At 41.9% G+C, this 19,724-nt stretch overlaps 1 protein-coding gene across 1 annotated transcript in view; it reads right to left on the bottom strand.

Annotated features, from left to right (window-relative positions):
• ANOS1 (anosmin 1) overlaps positions 1-18,615 on the bottom strand; it is a 141,744-nt gene extending 123,129 nt beyond the window's left edge. The window contains exon 1 of the mRNA XM_065856196.2: positions 18,274-18,615. Coding sequence (XP_065712268.1) covers positions 18,274-18,465 — 192 coding nt within the window. The 5' untranslated portion in view covers positions 18,466-18,615. The remainder of the gene's footprint in view (positions 1-18,273) is intronic.
• Positions 18,616-19,724: the final 1,109 nt, after the last annotated feature.

The raw sequence follows: 19,724 nt of genomic DNA, 5'->3' as shown, positions 1-19,724 counted from the left end.
GGACAATCAGCTGTTTTGACCAACTGGTTATGTTGCGCTTGATGCACCCCAGGATGCAGTTTACTCTCTTGACTGCCAGGAAACACTGCTGAATCCCTTTGAGCTGCTGTTGACCAGCACCCCCAGACCCCTTTCTAATCTCCAGCCACTCCTCTCCCAGTTTATACTTGTGCCCAGCATTACTCCATCTCTGGTACAGAACCCAGCATTTTGACTTGTTAAATTTCACCCCATTAATCATAGCCCAATCCTCCAACCTATCTAGACCCTCTGCCAGGCACCTTGTCCCTTGAGAGAGTCAACAGTACCTCACAGTTCGGTGTCATCAACAGACTTGCTAATGGTGCATTCAACTCCCGCATCCAGATCATTGACAAATATATTGAACAGAACTGGCCCTGGAATTGAACCCTGAGGAACACCACTGGTGACTGGTCACCAGCCAGATGCAGCCCCTTTCACTCCAGCCCTTTGAGCCCTGCCTATCAGCCAGTTCTTCATCCACCGCAACGTGAACCCGCACATCCCACATTTGCCCCTGGCTGCCCCGGATCCTGGCTCATGATTTGCCTTGCCTGGGGTTGTTGAGAACCCTGCATCCAGCTCTACCTGCCCTGTGGGCCTGCTTCCCTCAAAGAGGTAATGCCCTGTGATGGGGTCATCCTTGGCCCCTGGCTCCCCATCCCCTGTGAGCAGCCAGCCCTCACCAAGCCTGACAGCAGGAGACTGTGCTACGTTCATTTTTTCCTGATTTATAAGAAATGTCCTTAGACTTTGGTCTAGTTAACAAAAGCATAAAGCAAAATTTCAACAACACAACCAAATTAAGATAACCTATCAAAATTATTGGGTGGATCCTCCTGTAGATGTGACGGTACAAATACAACTGTATTGACCTAAACCTTGCATTGGTATTTTCTAAACCGTTCATGCAAAGACATCTTCAACCATTGTTTCCATTACAGACCATTTTCATTAGGGTTTACACCAAAATATTTAAAGCCACAACTTTACATGCACCAAAATGAAAACACAGAAGAAAATATTAACATGGTTGTCATCATTAGTAGGTTCCTAGTCATCAAAATCCAAAGGTCATTACTAACAAAACAGTAGAAGATCAGTAGTTTTGAAAATACAGACCATTTATTCCTTGGGTTAAATCTGCATCTCAAGTATGGAACGCCTTTCCTCTTTTTACAGCAGTGTCTTCTCAAATGGATAGAAAAACTACTAGATAAACACAAGCTGTAAAAACAAATGAGCCACAGGAATCCTTGTGTCTCCACCACACTTGTGAGTTATGACTGCCTTCTTGTGGCTTCACAGACTTTACTCTTACCACTTCTAAAACTGATCTTATCTGAGGTCTTATTCTACCTAGCAGAAGTTTTTATCAATCCTTGAAGGAATCCAGATGAAATTAACATCACTTCACTTAGCAACAGAAGGAATTAAATACACTGACACTAACTTGAGGATATTAAAATGAAGTATGGAATCTCACACTAAGGGATATACTTTGGGCCAAATCCTGGACACATTTCTTGGGGTTAAGTAATCCAGTTGAACTGAAGACAAACTAATCTAACAGAATTAATATGGAAAAAAAAGATGGCTTGTTGACTGTTTGTTTGTAGGCTCTAATTTGAAAACCCCACCCTTCCAAAATGCTAGTGTGCCTGTTTTGTTATATATAAAGTAGATTTGCTATACAAATGAAATAATGAGACAATAAAAGTATATGCTGGCTCAAAGATGTGACAGAAATTTATTTCACAGGGAAATTTAGACTGAAAAGAAGAAAATATATTCTAAAAATGTAATATTTACTTATGCAAAATACAATATAAAAGTAGACATACTTGACCTGGTTTAGTGCACCTGAGAAAACACAACTGATTTACCAAACAACAGTAATATTCCAGGTTTCAGAAATGCATGCACACTGCTTTTAATGCTGATTTGACTTTATAACAGAAAACTATAGTCCATATTACTATTCTAGTTGGGCGGTTCCCAACAGCATATGATGTGGTGCATTTACCACAGGCTGCATTCGCCTGCACTCATCTGCACTGTCTACTAGCTGATCATTCCAGAATGAGCTACAGACACCCCAGGGTGTCTCGGCACTAGGAAGTCGTGTGAACCACAGGAACACATCTGTTGAGCAAAACAGCTGTTGTTGATGGACTTGATGTCTGCATTACACATATGGCAACTTCTCCTTTCCCTTTTCCTTCAACTAGTTCTAGCCTGGTCCCACGGACATCATGCCTATTAATCCCTACAGCACATTAGGTCCCCCTTCCAGTTACATTCATCCAGAAGAAATCCACTGCATTAACTCTCAGACTGGTCCATGATGTGAAACAAAAGATGATCATGATGCTCAGGATACTCACTCCAAAAATAAATTCTGATCCACATTAAAACACTACTGTGTAGATGCACCTCAGACACTTCTAACATCCCCCACAAACACACAAGAGTAGCACTTTAGCACTAGATTTTCCTCAGAGGCCACACTATTTCAGGACCATTCAGGGCAGCATTCCTTTCTCGATTTGCAAAATGCTTAGGTTTCTTGTGTCTCATGTCCCTAAGAAACTATGCACTAAAAAAAAAAAAAAAATCTAAAATTTCCATTTTAAATAGTCTAACTACAAACTATTTGAACACAGGATAATCCATGCAGGTTGCATTGTCATGGAGTCATTTCTGGCTACAAAACTGCTAAATGCACTGTGTTACATACCAGCCACGTGATGTTTTACTCTATTTTCTCGTATTCTGTTCCAGTATCTATGGGATGGACATCATTATATACTACACTTGTATCTTTGGCAAGAGTATATTATACACACCTGCCCTTAAAACCTGACAGCTCTTCAGAACTCATGTTATTATGACTCAGTATCAAGCATCATCAAAATTTATGCTCATGCTCTTGTACTTAATATACTAATTATTTCCAATATAATTGCATGAAATTCACGTGATAAATTTCAGGAATGTATTTCTTTCTCTTTGGCATGTGTTATTAGGTTACAAGATACTAAATATTTCAAGCAGTAGTAGCAACCATATCCAGCACAAGCTGATGGTTAAATATATTTTCATTTCCCTTTAAAAGAAAAACAAACAAATAAATTAATAAATTCCATGCAGTACCTTTCTCAACAAAAAATATTTGTGACAAATATCAACTATCTTATTCCAATTACCTTGATATATTACTACAAAATTTATCTTTTTGACCTGTGAAAAGCAACAAGCCTGATAAACATCATTGTCAATATAAATTCTTTATTACACTATCCCAAGTTCTTTTAATATTGTAAAAGCATGCAGAAAAGTGTCATCCTGGCAGTAAAAAACAGTACAAATAATGATCCTACAGATGAAATATGCAGTCTAAAATTTGACTATAATTCTACTTTGGTAGTTCCACAGACCCATTCATATTTATACATAAAGTTTTCTATAAAAAAATCCTATTTTAGAATTATTGACGTGCATAGCAAAGCTTCCAAAAGTAACAAGTGTCAAAATTAACACAGTTAATTCTAACAGTTGTTAACTCTAACAGTTGTTCAAAACAGATTTGGGGGATTTTTTTCCTTTTTCCACAGAACACCTGGCTCAGTGAGTGAAGTACATCTCATCAGACCTGGGATTACCTAGAAAAATTTACAAAAGGGTTCTGTGGTCATTCAGGAGTTCAAGAACTGTCCAAATTAAAATGACTCATAAATAAAACATCCTATTTTCAAACTGAACAAAAACCACCACAGTACTGCTAAAATACACTCAGAAAGCACTATTTCAAAGAAAGATATGTCAGCCACATCAAAAAAAAAAAAATGCTTTCACCACAACAGTTAAAGCAGCACTTCAGGGAGAAGTCTTAATTCCCAGACATATTTTAATTGCTACAGTATTTCCATATATCTGCCTTCATTGTGGACATTACAAAAAGACAGACGAAATGTAATGTGTACAGTTTAATTAGCCCACAACTTTACTGTCTCATCTCTACAGCACAACCTAAGAATAAATCACAGGGTGCAAGCCAACACTCCTCTCTATTGCTCCTGTTGGTTAGGCCTTCAGCCTGTTCCTTCCCAGCCCACTAAGCCAATATTAAAGACCAGTGAATGCCAGTTGTGTACTGGTCAGACACCATATATCACATCACGTAACGTATGCCCTCCTAATTGCATCATGTACCGAAGAGGAATTCGTGATCCCCTTCCCCTAACCAGCTCAGTGCTGCTCTCTTACCTCAGTCCCCAGACCTGTAAACCCTGTTCATTATTTGTCTGCAGACCACATTTTTATTCCTATCCTTTTTTAAGAAACTGCAACAGCTCCTGAAACAGCAAAGGTTGCAATGACAGTGTGTTGACAACGGACGAAAAACAGGCATCAAATGAGGGAGCACACAGACGGGTGGGTGAGTCTTTCCACTTGAAATTTAACATGCCTGCTAACCTGATCCTAGCTGGGATCCTTACGCTCTGCAACAAAGACAGTATATTCCTAAGGGAAGAGCCAGCCTTTTAATGCAGGTTAAAGTAGATACAATGTATTTCTTCTAGTTTTCTTAGGAGCTTTTTCCAGTTTTTTAAGAACCATATGCCACAAGAAACATGTTTAACAGGGTAAAATTGCTGCAGTTCAGTCTTCTAGACTGCAACCAACCTAGGACTGTGAAAGGACAGATGAGAGGGAAAGTAAATCAACGTGAAATTATATTATTTGAGATATACTGAAACTACTTATACAGTCTGAGCTACAGGGATGTTAACTGGATCTTTCTACAGTAACAATCTTCAGTGGAAGATTTACATAGCCTCATCACATTGTCATAAAACCCTCCACAAACATAAAAGCCTTTCATGTGCCAGCTTTCTACAATACAGTCTGATAACTGGCTAATGAAGACATACTATAAAAAGAAAATAAATCTGTTCAAGGTAGGACTGAAGCATTTGTGATTAACACATCTGGTTACGAGAAATATAGCTGTTATGCAGAGTAATAATTTCCTGACAGGTCCATCATGTTTCAGACACTTCTGGCATCATGTGAAAGAGTTAAAAAATTAAGACAGGTTAATTTGCACTGAAGTTATTGAAAGGTTAATAATATAAGAGGTATCAAAGCTCAGTCTAAATCCCTACCCAAGCCACAGTATTTTAAAGCCTCTAGTTAATGTAAGCAACTGGATATGGAAATTTCACATAATTCCACTGCAAGGATCACAGGAGATCTGAAGCTTAGAACTTGCTTTTATATATTTGATCTAAATTAACAGACACAAAAGAAAAACATTATAATGTATACCCTCAAGGTCATAAAATATGGACAACTGAGGTTAATACCAGCTGTCAACATCTTGAATTATCAAGAGGCTCTTTATATTAAAATTTTGTTCCTCTTTCTTAAATCATCTGGGTTTTTTGCAGAACTGACAAACATTTTAGTTGTTCCATATTTGGAAAGTCTCAGATTTTGGTGGCATGCTCCAGGAATTCTATCCCATTTATAGTGTTTGCTTCCATTTTACCTGCCTTCTCACCTGTGTAAAGCAATTAAGAAAAACAGTGAAGTGAAGTCGATTGTGGTACTACAAATATGTTGATAATATTCAAGTTTCTTTTTCATTGGACTGAGGAGCTCTGCTCGGTTTGCTTTCTCAGTGGGAAGGTCATGGATGAGAACAAGTTGACTGAGGCTCGATCTATACCAGATGGATCTACTAGGTATGAGTAAGCATCTTAGGGGCATGAAAATCTGACATCTGTTCATATTATGAAGAGAATAAGCCATGTCTGTTGATGAAACTAACAGGGATGCTCTGGAATCAATGAGGGCACCTGGATACATAGAGTAACAATCAGTAACTAGGTAATATCTCATTTAAAAAAGAAAAAAATCTATATACTGTCTTTAGTGGTACTCAGCTCTGGTTATATCAAAAATTGCTTCTTATTTTTCCTTAGCATCTGAAGGAATCTCTTCTAAAAAATCTTAATTTGAAGTCAAGGTATTTTGCATCTGGCAAATAACTGGAAATTCGGTCTTTCACCTAATGGCATATACCACTCTGAATTTTAAAGTATGATGTCAAGATGTAGTAAGACAGTATTTGACAAAATCAAGTTGTCTTCAAACAGTATACTGGGAATTTTCTTGTTTTTATCTATAAATTCTGAACTCCCTGTACATTTGCGCTGGCCTAGGCTTATTCCCATTGAAACCACTGGAGACATTACTATCAACTGTATGGATATAAGACTCAGGCCAGCAGTGAAAGCTCCAGAAAAAATCCTGTATTAAACTATTAATCATTTAAATGGAAGGACTGATAAGTACCAGTCAGAAGGCGGAAAGATGTCCATCTAAAGAAAAAAAAATCATAAGCTTACACACTACATTAACATGTAAAGCTTTTTAGTCTTTAAAATTATTTGTAAGTCATACTTTCCATCCCAAAACAAAGGCAGCCAGTATATTCTCTAGGAACCTTTAAATCTTCATTCCTTTCTACAATTTGGAAAATGGCTGAGGTTTGGTTTAACTTTCAAGATTAGTCCACACTGCTGCTCTTCTTTTCTACTTAGGAAAAGGAAGGTTTTGAACACCGGAAGAAGTCTTGAAATAATTATCATTTGCTGTTAAACATTTAATTGCCCCTGAAATTACAGTTTTGGTGTTTTCCAGTGCTCAAATGTATATGTGTGGTTCTATAATTAAACAAAATATTTCACAAGATGAGCTAATATGCTCATGCATGCACAGTGTCAAATGCATTCCTCCTCAGTTTAGTCAATGAGGATCCGTTGGATTGAAAATGCATGAAACTTACCAAAAGCCTACTATCTTTCACACCATTAATTCTATTTTTTAACTCAAAGAAAATACAACAATAAGCTGCTAGCTGCAGAAAAAATCTACATCCTATTTATTCTGACAAACATGTCCCATAGCTGCTGGTAAGTACTACAGGAAGTGACACACACCTCGTTAATGGGACGATTTTTGCCTCTTTGTGTCAGCTTGTCTAACCCCAAATGTTCCTTCCACCTACTGCACCTTCCAGACTGACCAGTGCTTCGCTAATTCATGATCTCTCAGTTCACAGTTGCATAGAAAGAAATCTCAAAACAGAATAAAGCCTCGAGCTCTCATAGTTCCAGTTCCCTTCCCAAAACTGCTCGATACAAATCAAACGTCAATATATTATACACTCTTTGTGACTAAGAAAAATGGTGGCAGATAATAATGTGATTCATTATTGTCTAGTTGTAGTTACACAAGTAATACGATTTCATTGTCTTCAAAGTAACTATAACCATCAATCTAACTACCAAAAAAAAAACCACCACCCAAAAAGCACAAATTATGAAAATAAAAAAAAACCACACCAAAATACTAACAGTCACTGTATTAAGACACATTAATATTATTATCACCCCTTCCTCAGCTTTCAACTATTTGCTGCCTCATATATCAGTTCATCCATGTACCAAATTCCAGCAAAACCTGAAGTCTTACAGAAAGTAGTGTTAAGAAATGAATTTATGGTGTTGCGGTCCAAAAATGCCCTGAAGCCTGACTGGAATGGTTCAGCAGTACAAAGAAAACAGCAACAGTTAAAAAACATCATCAATGAACCACAAATGATGTATAGCCCCAGAACCATGGCCTAAATCACAAGATGAGAAGAGAAATCATGTTCATGTATGTGAACATGGGGCAGACCTGCTAGAAAGCAGCACTGCAGAGAAGGACTTGGGAGTTCTGGTCAACAGGTTGATCATGAGTCAACAATGTGCCCTTGTGGCCAAGAAGGCCAATGGTATCCTGGGGTGCATTAGGAAGAGTGTGATCAGCAGGTCAAGAGGGGTTACCCTCCCCATCTACTCTGCCCTGGTGAGGCTGCATCTGGAACACTGTGTCCAGTTCTGGGCTCCCCAGCTTAAAAAGGACAAGGAACTACTGGAAGGAATCCAGCAGCAGAATACAAAGATGATTAGGGGCTGAGAGCACCTTTCTTATGAAGAGAGACTGAGAGAGCTGGGTCTGTTCAGCCTGGAGAAGAGAAGGCTGAGAGGGGATCTTACCAATGCTTATAAATATCTCAGGGGTGGGTGTCAAGAGCACAGGACAAGACTCCTTTCAGTGGTGCCAAGTGATGGGATGAGAGGCAATGGGCACAGGCTGAAGCACAGGAGCTTCCATGTAAATATGAGGAGAAACTTCTTTACTTTGAAGGTGACAGAGCCCTGGAACAGGCTGCGCAGAGAGGTTGGGGAGTCTCCTTCTCTGGAAACATTCAAGACCCATCCAGACACATTCCTGTGCAGTCTGTTCTAGGTGTACTTGCTTTATCAGGTGGGTTGGACTAGATGAACCCCAGAGGTCCCTTCCAACCCTAATTATTCTGTGATTCTGTGAACCAGGATTATTTGTGGAGTTTTTGGTGATTTTTTTGAGGGGTTGCTTTTTTTGTTTGTTTTTTTTTGTTGTTGTTGTTGGTTTTTTTTAACATAAATTAATGTGAAGACAGCTCCCCCAAAGAGTAATCCAATTAAAACAAAAAAAAAAAAAAAGCAAAACATAATGTACTTCTCAATGTTTAAAAGAAAGGCAAGAAAGTTTGAACTGTATTTGCATTAGATTAAATGAGAACATTATTCTCATCCAGTCTTCACCATCAACCTCAGTCTCTGACTCTCTGGACAGAAGACATTTGTACTGAAGCAATCTTGCTATTTCCCTCATATTATCTTATTAAAGGCTCCATGGCAACTGGATTGCAACCCTCCCAGGCAGAAAAAGCATAAAGTCTTCACTACCTTGGAGTGGTTTGCAGTTTGAGTTGTGACCACTTGAGAAATTACAGTGGTAGCAGCTTGTCAAACATCTGACTTAACGATAACATCCTTGTAGTAGACGGTCCCTCACATAGTGCCTAGGGAGGCCACTTCACATTCTCTACTGTATGGGAATAAAACATATGTACAGCTTTTCTCTCATCATGTGGTCAGACTTTGTACGTGTAGTACAGTAAATCCAGCACTTCTGAAAATGCAGAGAGTATGTGCATAAGATCCAAAGCTTTTCCTGAAGAATTGGGATTACTATTTAATTCAGAATACATGTAAGAAAATCAGAGCATTGACACAAGAGAGCAGGCTGCCATCACCAGAACATATTTCTGGTTCAAAACTCTCCAGAGAGCAAGCTCATAATATCTGGAGAGCAGGTATTGTTCAGAAAACCAAAGCACCTGTTCCTTTGTCCCACTTCTCACAATCCATCCATGTGGTTAAAATCTTTAAGAAAGAGAGAAATGAGGGGCAAGCTGCCACCACGAGGACACACTCAGTCCATAAACTGCCTCCAGACTCCAATGTTACTTTTAGGAAAAAAAGAAAACATTAAGTATCCATAAAGGTATAAGAAGCCATGGGGGGCTTTTTTGGTGAAAGATGCATGTATTTTCCTGTATTATGTTTTCCATACGTTAATATTTTTACATAATTTTGATGTTTTACCTCTTTGACAGCATAGAAAGACATTGGTGAATATATGGTCCAAGGAAGTCATATGAAATTTGATACAAACTTTGTGAGAGGTTGTTCCCCAAATCTGGAAATATTTTATATCCTTTTTGGTGGATAAAAATTAATGTGTGGTTCTTTTCAATCAGTGATGAAAGGAACAGTACTCCATAGCCACATCTAAAGGGTCCACTTACCTTTCAACACCCCCAGTTCTCCATCTTCATGTCCTGTGATCTCTTGGACACTAAAAGACTAAAAAAGGGATACAACTAGAGTTGGGATACCAAGTTCACAGCACTCCTCTTCTTTGTTGAAAAAGGTTGCATGGGTCTAGTGTTCATACATGGACCTGATCCAGCTGAAATCAACAGAAGGCTTTTCATGGACTTCAAAGGTTTCTGAAATATAAGGCTTTATAAGGCTCAGCTGTGGGAAAGGTCGAAAAATGAAGATTCTTGGTGTAAACTCCTAGGCAAGTGCTTTTTTGGTGCAAGATTTGCATTTGCTAGGCACTAATTACTGAACATCATTATGAATGTGTCTTTCTTTTCTATCATTCCTGACACTCAGTCATGAACTGTATTTTTGATCTTTAAAATACGGATTCTATAAACAGAAAAAGGATGTACTGTTATTTAGTAATTGGATATGTACTCAAATACAGATGATCACAGAAAGCAAAAATTGACACAGAATAGCCAATAGAGATGTAGACCAGCTTGTGAATAATCATCCCCATTTGCAGACACACATAAATTCAGCACTCACTTTTAAGATGTTTGCCCATTGCAAAATGACAAATGTTCAGCATCTGGGAAATCAGTCTGCTTTTCAAGCTGTCTCAGAAATGTATTGGGCTTGTTTACTTTATAGGACACTTAATAAACCAAACACATTTATGGAGCACTAGTTAACACAGAGACAACCCATATGCAGACAATGAAAAATGTTTTAATAATAATTTCAATATGAACACCACCTAGCTTATACCCTTTCACTCTGTGGTAAGTGGATAAATGTCTGAGTGGAAAAGTATTTACATTTTAGAACTCACAGCGTTTTTCTTTCAAAAGTTTTCTAATGCTTTTGAAAAACAGGCTTTCTTCCCCCTCCCTGACACACTCCCATGACATTAAAACTATGCTTTGCTAATGCTTTCTACACATAAAATACCTGCCTCAAAACATATTAATAACATTCCTATTGGGTTTATTGCATTTTGTATCAGTCACAATTACCAAATTAAAAGTAATTTTAATTTCATGAAGAAGAGCAAGACGGAATAATTTTTTTTTTCTGTTATGTAAGCACTCACAAGTAAAATGTAAGAAAAGCACCTTGGCAACTCATTGTTCAAGAAAATTGTTCACCATTCATTTACGTTTTAATACAGTTCATTTCATTTGCATTTAAAACTTACGCTAAAGGCACAGCCAAACAGGCACAGCTTGGGAAAGCAATGGTCAAGGTTAAGGTCCCAAATCTGAGAAATCAAAACTGCTAGAAAATAATGACAAGGCTCCATAGCCCTTGCACTCATATCAGCTATGCAAGCCTTCATTGATGCCAAAGAGATTTCAATTTGGCCATAAGAAAATGAACATAACTTCCACTGAAATCAGGGAGGTTCACACCAGACCTGGATACAACTGCAAAGCCTCACTGTGGCTCAGTTCCACAATACCATGAATAATGCAGGTTGCTTCACTAGATACAGCCATCATTATTCAAAACAAACCTCTCATCTTTAAAGTTTTTACATAAGATCATGTTAGAAGATCGAAGCACCTCTTGTTCACAATAGCAGATCTTATTATTAAGAACACACCAAATGCCAGAATAATTATCCAGATCATATGCCATATGAACAATAAAAAACAGAAGAATGATTGGGAATTTTAACACATTATGAAAAAAAAATCATAAAGTAATGACAAATGTTTAAATTTGTCTGTGGAAAGAAACTGACAGCAGTGTGCTTCATGAGACATATGAAAGTCAGAATTATTTAACACGAGGACTATTTTTGGAAAGGAGAAGAGTACTGAAATGGCAACACAAGCAGATGGCACACATTTCCTAAGTAGTAACATGTAGAAAAGATTGTGAACATGTCCCAAAAGATCTAAGCAAACTTGGTGCCTGGGCAGCGTACCCATTGGAACTGAAACATGCTGGAATAACACACTACATATCTAGTACATGTAATTATGGAAGTACTACATATTTTTCAAAAAGTAATCTATGGTTTCAGAATTACCCAAGACAGTTACATTTAATGTTTCTTCATGATGTCCACCTTCTTTACAGGAGAGAACAAAGAGGCATATGCACCCGAGACTTTCAGCCTGGCCTTACCACTTTCCCATCTGGAATTGATTCCAGATTTTTTCAGGTGCAGTCCCTTTGGAGTCACAAGCAATTTGAAGGCAGATGTGCTGGCACGTTAGACAACTAGCTGCCTGACCTGTAGGTACAATCTAGTATTGGGTATCCACAGGTAATCACTTGCACACTATTTGCTTGCAGATATAAAATCTGAGAACTTCTTGTTATTTATTTAAAAGAATTGCCTGTTTTCTGTCAAAAACTTCAATTGTCCTTACAGGCAACAGTCCGTCTATAACAGTGAAAACAACCTCCTATCACCATACAGTTATCAGTCATTCAACATACCAAACTTTAAAGGCCTTTTTGTTCCCTCTTACAGCTATTAAACATTATGCAACATATAGATCTATTAGCTTGAAAGAACATTTTGCCATCCTTTCAAAACTAATTTTGAGTTAGCCTTAGCTGATCTAGCTTAGTACTAATTCCTAAATACTAATTTTTGGTGCATTACTATTAGATTTATACTAAATCATATCTATGGGGGGAATCTTTCAATACTTTCTCTTCATACATTACAAAACTGGCTTACCATTTGAGGGATGTTTATACTGTATAAAAAAGTTCAACTGGAACTCATACACTGTCCAGATAATTTAGCCTAAATATGAATACAGAACACCTGTGTGACTAAGCTCACCTACACTGTTGCTGGTATGTTTTTAAACAGTACCCATCTGAACAAGCTTAAAGTAGGATCTTGGGAACCTATTCAAACAGCAGTCACAAAACTGGTTCACACTACATGTATACATTCCAATGTAGAATAAAAGAATAAAGAAATGAATTTGCTAAAATTTGATTTACTATTTAAGACTACCCCAACAGAAAAAAAAAAAAAAAAAAGAAAAAAGAACACCCCCCCCCAAAAAAAAAAAACAACACAGAACAACACACAGTGAGATGTATCAATATCTAAAAATATGGAAAAAAATTATTTGATTTAGCATCAGCACTTTGGATTTAATGCATTGACAACCATAAATGGTCATATATAAAATAAGGTAAGAAAATCTAAATAGTGAAAACAAATTTAGAAGTGAGTATCAATATTTAACACACATTTTATATGCAAAATGTAACTACTCCTATTCTCTGTTCTTGTCACTCCTCCATGTGTGGAGTGCCGGGTCCAATGTTAATGAGACATGGACTTAGTGGAGTAAGTCCAGCAAAGAGTCACTAAGATTAAGGGATTGTAGCATCTCTCACACAATAAAGGGCTGAGAGAACTGGGGTTGTTCAGTGTGGAATGGAAAAGGCTCAGGCAGTTCTCAACAATGTTCATAAATATCTGATGGGAGGGAGTAAAGAAGATGGAGTCAGATGCTTCTCAGTGGTACCCAGTAACAGAACAAGAAGTAATGGGCAAAAAGCAAAACACAGGAAATTCCACCTGAACATAAGAAACCACTGTTGACAGTGGTTAAGCACTAGAAAAGGTTGCCAAGAGGTGCGTGCCATCCAGCCTCAAGTACTCTGTAACTCTGTGATCATGTGGCTCCATGCAGCAAACAAGGCCAATCAGTCTAGCTGCTAAGTACTCCTAAACCTCTTGCTGCTGCCATTCTTCCAGCCTCCAGCATGTTCTACCACCCTTTCAGCTTCTGACCCAGTAAACAAGATTGACATCTCCTCTACTTTAGCTAACTTGTTAAGTTTCACGTATTAAGCAGGAAGTCGTAGAGGTCTGTAACAGACGGCAAGAGAACCATGAGTTCTCAGGTCCAAGTAAACACTGTTCTCCATAACATTTTTTATGCTGTACCTTTAGCCTATGTGTTTACACTGATGCTTAAGCCCTTATTCACAAAGGAAACTTTTAATCATGCTGTTTTCTGAACACTGCTCAGACGGCTGGCAATTAAAGTTAAAATCCAAATTATGTTTTCACTCAACTTGGAAATGTAACACTAGAGGTCAATGCCATGCCTGCTCGCCCCAAAATGGAAGCAGTTCATCCACAACTAATATCACAGATGGGAAAGGCTAGCCCCTTAGACAACAATGCAAGGAAATTAGTCTCACTCCAGTAAAACAGGTAGAATATACAGAAAAGCCCTAGCTGAACTTATCTGAGTATCCAAGCCTCTTTTCCAGCTAGCTATACAAGGTCCCTATCCTTTTCAGGGATACAAAAACTTGTGCAGTAACTGTGACCACATCTTCATTAGTGTTTTACCAACTGTACTAGGTTACTATAAAAACAGATTCACAAATAAACTTTGGATACATCAAACTAGAATTCCTATCTTTTTCCTGTTCCATCAGCTAAAACACTGAGAAGGCACCTGCCTCAGTAAGAAAATGTTGAGGAAAAGAACATATCCAAAGACATCACCCATCTATACAACCTCATTCCCTAGAACAGCACACCCTCTTCCACACAGGATTCAGAGTCTTGATGTTTCCTGCGGAGCCAGGCACCTTAGCCCGTCCTGTCATTCCAAATTAGAGGAAAAATTGTCCTTCCCATTTTATAAGGGCAGCTTACTAACACACAGGCATGGTCTTTCAGATAACAGCCAAATGGGTACAACATTGACTACGATCCAGGACAATCAGGTTCAAATCTATGTCTTCTCCACTGCAGGCTGGCCATTGACTGCCATGGTCTTGGTTGCTGGAAAAACACTCTCCCCACCCTTCCCTGTCCAGGTGTTTTACAGAGAATTTTGCCAGAAACAAAGCACAGCAGTAGTAACTCTACTTGACAATGCGTCACCAAGAAGCATAGACAGCTTCCAGTGAAAGAATCAACTACTCGCTCATACATTTACGCAACAGTCATTGTAAAACCCCTATCTCAATGCCCCAAATAGCCTGAACATTAAGGCTAGAGAGGTGTGTTCTCCTTGCCCTCCTCTTTCTGGTCACGAGCCAATGAATGATTCATTCAGTGCTGTTCAGTGGCACAGTTTCCACAGTTCGGATGAAAATGCATCCTCTCATCTGAAAAAGTCCAAAGCAAGCTAAAGCTCAAGGCTGCACATGCTCCAGGAGGACAAAAGAAGTATGTTGGAGCCCTTTCATTCATAGATTGCACATCATTCTCTACAGTGGATGAGTATCATTAACATGCTGTTTTAGAAAACAAGAAACCACTATGACCCACTGTTTACCTTTTCTGTTTGTTTGCTTTTCTATGAAAGGACTTTGTGCCAGCATGCTTTGTGTGAAACTTCTTAGCCTGTAGATAGGTCTTATTTAGACATAAAACGTATCAGGCTGTAAGATCTATGTTGTGCAATATCTCACATATCAAGCTCAAATGTGCTTTGGTGTAACCTCTGTGTAGAATTCCCCAACACTTCCAAACCTGGAGTACTCCTGGCCATGAAATTTTATAGCAAAAAGCAGGCATCTACATCTATTCAACAGGCATTCTGAAGATCACAGGCTTTTAATTTAGGTGACTAATTCTTCTTCTAGCCCACATCAATAGCCTATAGGGAAAAAAAGTCTTCGACCTGTGCCTCAGTTAAAATAATTTCCTACTGAGAATACACCTCTAAAATAGACTTAGACCTGCTTCCCAAAAGTAAGTTAACAAATATATTAAAATAAATAAGTAAATAAAATGCCACACCTCTCTTAACGCTTTCACAAATTGGAATGGTAAAGAAAAATAGGTGAAAATTTTCTGTGGAGGAAAATGAATGAAAATTTCTCATGAATACTTTGGAAATTTGAAAAAATCAGCTGGCATTCAAACAAGGGAATCAGCAGGTATAGAATTAATCCTGATTTCACGTTCATACTACTTGGCCCTCATTCCATGTAAAAGGTTGTTAAGTGATGTGGTTTTGGTACTGTGAACAAAATGAACTCGCTGAAGTGTCAGGGAGTCCACCTCCCATGAAGCATCCATGCTATCTCCATGACCCTCACCACTGAGGCTGTGTCTAGACCAGAGCTGGGAAATGAGTGGGTCAATCTTCTTTCAATTCTTGTCCTAATTGGGAGACACTAGAGTTCCTTCCTGCTCCAGTTGGGACGAGCTAGTGTTTAGTTGGCTTCAAAGGCTGAATCAGATTACAAGATAAGTGGGCATCTCTGAAATGAAAAGAACTCCAGAAACTGCTACCAGTTGAGATGAAAGGGGGGGACAAAGGAGGGGGGGTGTATTTAAAAAGAGGGAGAAGAGAGGAGGATGAAAGGAGCATCGAATCCTTTAGCCCTCGTGGAATAATATGGCCCAGACCTGCATGTCCTACAATTCACTGTTTCTCCTGTGAGAAGATTGGATGCTTGCTCTATTCTAAAACTCTCCTCCTTTCCTTCATTAAAAGACAATAAAACGCTTAACTTTTATAAACAGGAACACTTTATCTTCCAAGCATTACAGTCGTTTCATGTCTAGTAGGAGTTTAATCCCTGGTCATTCAGATAAATTACCGCGTGCTTTAGCAGGTTGGGGTTAAAACTCTGAGATTTTCAACTGATTTAAAAAAAAAAAATAAAAACATCAGCCAGTTATCAAGTCCTAACTGAGCAATTTGCAGCTTATTTCACCCAAGCTAATTAAAATGTAATCACTATTGTTTGGCAATGTGTATTCTGTCAGCAGTTTTACGTCGGAAATCTTGCCAAGAAAACAAACACACACATACACAAAAAAAAAAAAGCTTTTCACCAGAAATTGGCTTGATCTAAACTGGGTCTTTAGCCACTGAAACTGTAAAACAAGTAAGTTACAACCGCCTGACAACGCAATAAAAAATACTAATCCCCCTCCAAGATAATGAAGTGTTTTAATGGGTTCCCTCCTCTCAAGCCGCTCCGTGAAGCTGAAGCCGCGCTGACAGCGCCCGCCCCACCGCCCCGGCCCCAGCGCAGCGGCGGGAGAAGCCTCGCGCGGGGCGGCCCCGCCCGCCGCACGTGGGCAGCGCAGCCCCTTCCCCACCCGCCTCGGGGCGCGTCCCCGGGGTCTTTAACCGAAAACTGGTTACAGGCGCCGAACACTTTCTGCTGCCGTTGAAACGAAGGCATTAAGCTTTCCTTCCACACTGATTTACTTTTCTATATTTTTTTTTAAATCGGGTTATCCTTAAATATCTCTCAAACATGCTTTTTGCACCGACAGCTTAGTCCTGAACGCTGCTCGACCCAAAACATTTGCCCGGGCGGTTCCAGTTTCTAACTGACAGGACAACGCAGGGCAAGAGAGCGGTGCTGGGTCCCTTGCGCGCTGCAGGGACGCGCCATCCCGAAAGGTGGAGGTGGCTCCCTTCCCACCGGGCTGGCCAGACCTTTCCGAAAAGGGCTTAAGGTCCAGGAAGGGAGAAGGGCTGGCAGTCCGGGAGGATTTGCAACACTTCTTCGGGGTCGACTCAGTTTAATACTTGCACAACGTAGAACAGGTGGGGAAGGGAGAAGGGAAAGGTACGTGTATAACTGGAAGACGGGAAAGGACGGGCAGGTATCCGCTGCTGTAACACCGCCTCCCGCATTGCTTCCAGCACAGTCGCCTTCGGGGCTCACCTTCATTTCATTTTATAGCTCAAGCGATTCCTGCCACTTCATCCCCATTTACCCCCACTTCACCCCTACTTCCCCGTTCCCATTAGCCAGATGTGTGCTTCTGTTTCAGAAAAAAAAAAAAAAAAAAAAAGCCAGGCGTTACCATCACCCTGGTCTTCCAGGAGGTCGGCACCAAATATTACATGTTCTCGACCACCGCTCTTAAAAAATCATCTCAAACTTTCCCAGCAGGCTGGAGAAGGGAAGCCCCGCGGGATCTCCCCGACACCTCCCTCCGCTCGGAAGCACAAGCACATCCCTGGCTCCGAAGCACCGTGCCGCGCCGCGCCGGTCCCACCCTCCCCACGTCTCTGGACATCACCGGAGGCATCGCAGAGCACCTGCGAGGAGCCGGGGCAGAGCGCTGCCCCCGCCTCGCCCCTCCACGGGCTCAGCCCCGCCGCCCAGCCGGCCGGCGAGCAGCTGACAAGCGTGTGTCGGGGCGCGGCGTGCCGGGAGCCCCACGATCCGCCGCCTCCTCCTGCCGACCGGCCACGCGAGGAGCCCGGCCGGCACCCACACGCACTCGCAGGTCTCGGCGCTGCCGCGGGGCTGTGCCCACCTGCCCGTCGCCTCCCGGAGCTGGCGGCAGCACCCCCAACGCGTCCGCCAGCCCTTGGGAAAACGGCCCCCCAACTTTGCCAAGAGGCTCTCCAGCCCCGTCGTCCTTCCCGCCCCTACATCGCGTCTGCCGAGCCGGTGCCCGGGGGAACCCACCCGCCGGGCGGGCCGGGCAACAGCGGCGGGGGTGGCCTGCGCGGCGCCATGCCCCTACCTGGAAGTGCTTGAAGAAGGCGGAGATGCGGGTGATCTGGAGACTCAGGCACCTGGAGGTGCATCTGGCGGTGGGGAAAGCGTCGTCCTGCCTGCGGACGGCGGCGCCAGCCCCCGGCCCGGCGGGGCTGCCGCAGGCGGCCGTTACCCAGAGGAGCAAGGCGAGGGACGCGCCGGGCGCCCTCCGCACCATCGCTCTGCGGGAGAGGAGGGCAGAGGGGCGGCCGGGCGCTGCGAGGGGCGGCAGGCGCCGGAGTGAGCTCCCGCTCGGCGGGCTGGTGCCGGGCTGCGCTGGGGGCAGGCACCTCCGCGCCGCACAAACTACACAAGAAAAGTTCAATCATTCAACTCTCCTCACCCCCTCCCGCCCGCTCCGGCCCACAGCCCTCCCCCGCCCGGCAGCGGGCGGGCCGAGCCTGACAGCGGCCGCGCCATTGGCTGCGCCGAGCGCCAGTGGCGGGGCGGGCGGGCCGTGGTGGCCCCGGGCAGGTCGGCCCGCCGGGGCCGCCGCTGGGCAGTCGCCGGACGCCGCCACCTGTGGGGTATCTGGGCGGGTAGTGGCGCAGCGATCCTGCAGCCCTGTCCTCGTACTGGGGCGGGCGGGGTGGGGGTTCCGCAGGGCTGGGGATGCGCGGCCGGAGCCCCACCTGCCCGGCCGTTGGGAACCCGCTGTTGGTTGGCGCGGGGCCGGCACGCAGTGGTGCGGGGCCCGGCCCGCTATCCGCGCTAGGCCGGCGTGGTGGCCTGGGGCAGTTCGGGCACCCCGCGCTGGCGGAGAGGAGCGGCATGGCCCGTCTGTGGCTTTTTATGTCAGCAGCCCTGCCAAGCCGACGGTCCTTAAAGCATTCCCTGTGCTAGTCCTTTTTTTTTTTTGTTAAAAAAAAAAAAGGACGAGGAAGGCAGAGAAATTGGCTTTTGAAACTCCGTGCTTCTTACAGTGAAACACTGCAGTGAGCATTTGTCTCATGGTGAATCCTATGAAGGCTCCTCCGAAGAGTTATTTAAGAATGAAAATCTACAAGTCATTATAGTCCAATGCCTCTGGGTAATAGCTGCAAAATTAAAACAGCGCTTTGAGCTTTAAAATGGCTACCATGCAGTATAGAGCAACTGAACGTCCTTTCTCTCTGCGCCTTCAGTCCCAGGGCTGGGAGCTCACACTACAGTATGTAGCACAGAGGTTGCGCACTACATTCCTCTCCGTGTTTACGCTGTATGGACTCCTCCCGTTCCAAGTATGTGCTACTAGAAAGACCAAGTGGATCTTTTCTCACTGAAGCCTGTGGAGTGAACCTCCTGAACGTGAAAATCCCAGGGTTGTATGAGCTGAAATAGGTAGTCTTTAGGCCATTTCAAGAGTTAATATTAGATTAGTTACGACAATATGTAGTAGTTTTATGTGGTTATCAAACCCTATATTGAACAGACTGCAGGAATCTTCTTTACTGGAAC

This window comes from Patagioenas fasciata, chromosome 1 (genome assembly GCF_037038585.1).
Source record: "Patagioenas fasciata isolate bPatFas1 chromosome 1, bPatFas1.hap1, whole genome shotgun sequence".
In the NCBI taxonomy this organism is placed as follows: domain Eukaryota; kingdom Metazoa; phylum Chordata; class Aves; order Columbiformes; family Columbidae; genus Patagioenas; species Patagioenas fasciata.
Note: the sequence above shows the minus strand (reverse complement) of the source record. Positions and strands in the feature narration are given on the sequence as shown.